At 33.9% G+C, this 5,218-nt stretch overlaps 1 protein-coding gene across 1 annotated transcript; it reads left to right on the forward strand.

Annotated features, from left to right (window-relative positions):
- The first annotated feature begins 2,314 nt into the window (after positions 1–2,314).
- On the forward strand, positions 2,315–2,929 carry LOC111891933 (AP-2 complex subunit alpha-2-like). The gene is made up of 4 exons (XM_023888004.3): positions 2,315–2,405; positions 2,473–2,579; positions 2,652–2,756; positions 2,839–2,929. The coding sequence occupies exons 1-4, from the start codon at positions 2,397–2,399 to the stop codon at positions 2,927–2,929; spliced, it is 312 nt and encodes a 103-aa protein (XP_023743772.2). The 5' UTR covers positions 2,315–2,396.
- The last annotated feature ends 2,289 nt before the right edge of the window (positions 2,930–5,218 follow it).

A 5,218-nucleotide genomic window follows, 5' to 3' on the forward strand; every position in this document is an offset into this window, starting at 1 on the left:
TTTAAGAATCCAAACCAATATAATACTGATTTTCTTAAAACGGTTAAAATTGTTTCTATCCGTTGAAGGCCTTGTACACTCAGATGGAAATTTCGAGAATGTTTTTTTGACTAAGGCTATAGTCTAATATTAAATTGCTTATTCGAAATATTTTTAGTAAAAATATTTATAAAATTCGAAAAATCCAATGTTTTAAAAACCGGTTTTTTAGTTAAACCAGTATAGTGACTCGTTTCCGGTTTAACCGGTTCGACCGCCAAGTCAACCAGTTTGTATAATTTTCATCTTTTTTTTCTACTTTCCTACACATACATACATATATAAATCATGAATTTAACGTTTACAAATTCATACATTCAAAATATACATAAAAATAAGTTATAGATCAATCTAAATACATTAAAATAACACATAAGCATACGTTTTATTGTTTTACATCAATCCATATACGTCAAAAAGAAATAAAGTATAATACTGAAACAAAATATAGTTTTAGATGAATACAAACACATAAAAAAAACTTTAACATTTATCCACTACAAGAAAAAAGGCCTTTTACGACGCTCATTGCGCGTCGTAAATGGCTCAGACGACGCGCAAATGCGTGTCAAGGAAGGCCATGTCATAAAGATAGACGACGCGCATTTGCGCGTCGTCTAGAGACGACGCGCATTTACGACGCGCATTTACGACACGCATTTACGACGCGCGGTTACGACACGCAATGCGTATCAAGGAAGGCCCTGTCATAAAGGAAGACGACACGCATTCGCGTGTCGTAACCTTACGACGCGCGTGTTAATGACACGCAATGCGTATCAAGAAAGCCCCTGTCAAGAAAGGCCATGTCATAAATGAAGATGACACACATTTTTGCGTATCGTAATTTTAAATTAAAAAAAAAATTATTTATGGATTTACTTATTTTCATATTAAATTTGCATTTTATGTCACATAATGGAAAATAAAATACCATATACAAATAATACAATGCATTGCACACAAGTTAATGTTATACAAATAATCATTCGAATAGTAGACAAATGTAATACTACAAATAATCATTCCAATAGTAGACAAATGTAAGATTTCAACATTTTTTATATAATTAACTAAATTATTAGCCAAATTTCCTAAAATACCAACATACTTTTCTATGAAGAGCATTAACACTATTCTTTTCCATCAAAAACTTCAAAACCTGCATAATTAATTTAATGTTTAATCAGCTACAGGTCAATAAGGTAGGTTTAAGCAAAAGAGGTTCATAGTAGTAAGATTTTACTTACCACTGTTGTTAATGACATTGAAAGAAGCAGCCCAACAAACACCCCCTCAGAAGGATTATTACTAAATGAAACCACAAACAAAGTTAAAAAGTCAAGTATTTTGTGACAACCCCGGAACCAGGGGCAAGGCTGTTTTTACCCATGGTATGACCTAATACATGATAATAAAGACTTGTTTAACAAAAAGAAAAATGATTTCTCACGTGACATCACTATTAAGAATTGATGAAAGAGGGTACTCCACACTGTATTGCCAACAAGCTTGACACCAACACCTAAAAGCTGGAAAAAACAATAACAGAAATAAAAATAAATGTAAGATTTGAGATAACAGATGCATAATTCACATGTCTAGTTTTACCAATTTATTTTATGCAACATATATGCAGCTGACATGAATGAATTATACAACAAGTTAGGAGTAAAATAAGGGATGGTTGCATATTTAGTATGATAAATAAAGAGATTTGTGGCATAAGGGTGCATAAATAATAAAAAGCAAAAAGGAAGAGGAAAGCTGACTTACATAATCAGCAAATTTCTGAATTGGTGCTTTTAACATAATACATAAGAGTGGTCCCGAAGGGATAGCTGGCAGCAAAAAATCTCAGGCAAAAAAAATTCCAGGAGAAAACAGTTAGTACCTCAAAAGCAAAGGTTTTATAGGGTTAGGCATGCACCTGCAAGACAGGGACTAAGATTATAAGTGATGTCAATGGGACATAGTAATTAAAGGAATTTTTGTTACCATTGTTCCATGCATAGTGGTTGGGGTAGAGTGTTTTTCCATCACTGTTAACACGGAAGGGTCCAAGTTCTTCCATGGCTCCATATCCAAACAACAAGCATCCTAGCCCAGTAGAATACCTTCATTAATAGTGGTTCGATCTTACTCTAAATTTTGGTGCATTTGGATGATGATCTTTAGAATCTCCATTCTGATTCATGAATATTCTAATTAATTTGGTATTGTAGAATGTAGATTGGTATCTGCATTATTAAAGTTCATAGGACTTACTACTGACTCACTTTTCTTTTTTTAATCATTAGCCTTATGCAGCTCTCAAAGCTAGAGAATATCTTGATAAGCCTGCAATACATGAGACAATGGTGAAGGTATGTAGATTATATCTTATATTTCCTACACAAATATAGACAACTGTATGCTGATGTCATTATGCAGGTTAGCGCTTATCTGCTTGGAGAATACAGCCATCTTTTGGCCAGACGACCTGGGTGTAGCCCAAAGGACATTTTTGTCATTATACATGAGAAGCTTCCTACTGTATCGTGAGTATTTCTATTTCTATACATCTATGTTTTCTTTTGTGATCATCATCTATTTTTTTTTTGTTTCTACAGGACTCCAACAATATCCATTCTTCTCTCAACATACGCAAAGATTTTGATGCACTCTCAACCACCAGATCCCGAATTACAAAACCAGATCTGGGCAATATTCAGCAAGTGAGTTTATAATAAATAGGAGCTACACTTTTTTTTTGTATATGCAAAATTTGATAATATTTAATTTCACACACATTGACAGATATGAAACATGCATTGATATTGAGATACAACAAAGAGCTGTACAGCTATTCATTTTCAATAGCACACTTGAAAAAATTTTAAACTTTTAAAACCCATCTTAGAAGGACTAAAGGTTAGAAAGGAGAAGTAATGAAGCTATGAGTTGAGAAAAGAGTAATCACAGCAAGGTCTCTAAAACAGACCTGCTGTTCAAAATGGATTTACTCCAAAATCTAAAACAGAAACATAGCTTTAACTAAATTTTATAGGAAACTATGATTATTCAGGATTCCAGAACTATAAAGAACTCCTTCTAACTCCAAAGGATGAATTAAATATGAATTTTACAAAAAGGTGTATCACTTCTGTCTCCAACAAGACAGTCAAGTGAGGTTGGCCAATTCTACCCAACTTGTAAGTAGAATTCGTCCATACCAAAATTCAGAGAAGTAAAGGACATACAAATGAAAGTCTTAGAGTTGGAATTGAATGAAAAGCATTTCCCAAGCTCCGGATATAAAATTCACATTGTGGACAATCACAACACTAGTAAAAGCTGGTGACTGCCCACTGATCTGGAGTCTGGATCAATTCTAACCAATTTATAATTGGAAATAACACCCCATCTGCTCCAGATCTTAAATTCATAATATCAGGAACATATAGAAACTTGGAATCACTCTGGATCCTTTTCCAAGCCTTATAAATGATGACAACAAAATGACATATCAGAACAGACCCGAATCAGACCTAACAGCAAAGATTCCATTCTTGCACATAGATAAAGTCCTTACCAGTGAGGTTGGCCTGCTTAAGAAAGTTAGCCAACTCAATTCGTGAACTTTGGGAACTGGTTTGGGGTCCGTTTGAGTTCTATAGCTCAAGGTATGATTTTTACAATATGACTATAGATCTGATGGAAAACAGAATCATAGGCACCCGTGATTCCGTTTGAGTTCTATAGCTCAAGGTATGATTCAAAGCCCTTTATTTTAAAGACAAAAGATCTCAAATATACATGATAAGGTTTCTCACGAAGTGTGATCTTATGCTTGTTTTCTATATATAATCCAAAGAAACACAACCATTAATTTAACCAAAAGAAACTCAACACAATTTAGATATCATGATTTGTTACTTACCCCTTTTATGTCGGAAGGACGAGGTGCTAATTCCTTCTTGGTGACAACATGCCCTTTATTTAGACCCACAAAGAGTCCTGTGTTTGGCTATTTTGGAGCCATTGGAACCTGAAAACATAAACATATATTAGCCTATGCAGTTTTAATTCAATATGACCTGAAAACCTTACAAGCCTCAGACTACAATCAAAATGCGCAATATATATTCTTATTAAACATGAAGCTGATTACAAGATATAAATGAGTTTATGCGTGCCAATAAGTTTGTAAACACCAGCAAGCTTATAAGCACATGGAAAGCATCTCGGAACTATAAGAAGATGCGGGAAAACTAAAAGTACAATGAGGGAAGAAAAACAACCTGGGCAAGAAGAATTTGAGACCAAGTAAACTTTAGTTGCTGTACATTTTACTTGCTTCTTGAAAGAAACCCCCAAATTCTTAACTCCACACCGGAGGAATATCACGTGATGTACGTCAACGAGGATGTAAGCCTGAAGTGGGCCCTCAATTCTACAATAACAAAAATTGTATCTTGTTATATGTAACAATATGATGAAAACAATGTAAAAGGGGTTGAGTATTGAGGTGGTTTAGTAAATACTTTGCTTTCCAGACGAGATTCTATCAACTTCAGCTTCTCATCTAATTTAAACATCATCAGAGTTGGTTCTGTAAGAATAATTTCATGCAACAAATGTGATAGTCATACTAATTTAAACATCATCAAATTTGTTTCTATAAGCATGTGTAACTATTAACTCGAGAGTAACAACACAATATACTACTTGTCTTCATTTTCAGATAAGGTGCAATGGCGTTGCTGTTCAAGGTAATATCCAATATTTTTCCTATTTTTAAAATTACTAAATTACCAATATCACTTATCAGTGTGCATTCTATTCATTACCTATGTTAATGTTACAGGATCCAACAAAGATTTCAGCGTATCGTGACAAAAGGTTTCCAGGAACACAATAAGAATATGAACACGCACTCCAAAATTCAACAACCGTATACATTGGCAACATGTCTTTCTACACTAATGAAGAAAAAAATGGGATAAACCTTGTTTAAGAGATTTATCAATTTCTGAATCTAAGAGAAAAATTAATATTAGATCTGGAGGCTGATGAAGTTAAAGCAAAGAAGAACAAGGAAAGTTTTTTTTGGAGATTGTAATATGGTCTTATGATGTCTTCTAAACATAACCGAGGCAGTTAGCCCAAAAGGGTAACACAGGCTCATGTAACCCAC

Source organism: Lactuca sativa, chromosome 6 (genome assembly GCF_002870075.4).
Source record: "Lactuca sativa cultivar Salinas chromosome 6, Lsat_Salinas_v11, whole genome shotgun sequence".
In the NCBI taxonomy this organism is placed as follows: Eukaryota; Viridiplantae; Streptophyta; class Magnoliopsida; order Asterales; family Asteraceae; genus Lactuca; species Lactuca sativa.

Coding starts and splice junctions, on each gene's coding strand:
- LOC111891933 (XM_023888004.3), top strand. Junction 2,580..2,651: donor GAGAAGCTTCCTACTGTATC/GTGAGTATTTCT, acceptor TTGTTTCTACAG/GACTCCAACAATATCCATTC. Junction 2,757..2,838: donor ATCTGGGCAATATTCAGCAA/GTGAGTTTATAA, acceptor ACACATTGACAG/ATATGAAACATGCATTGATA.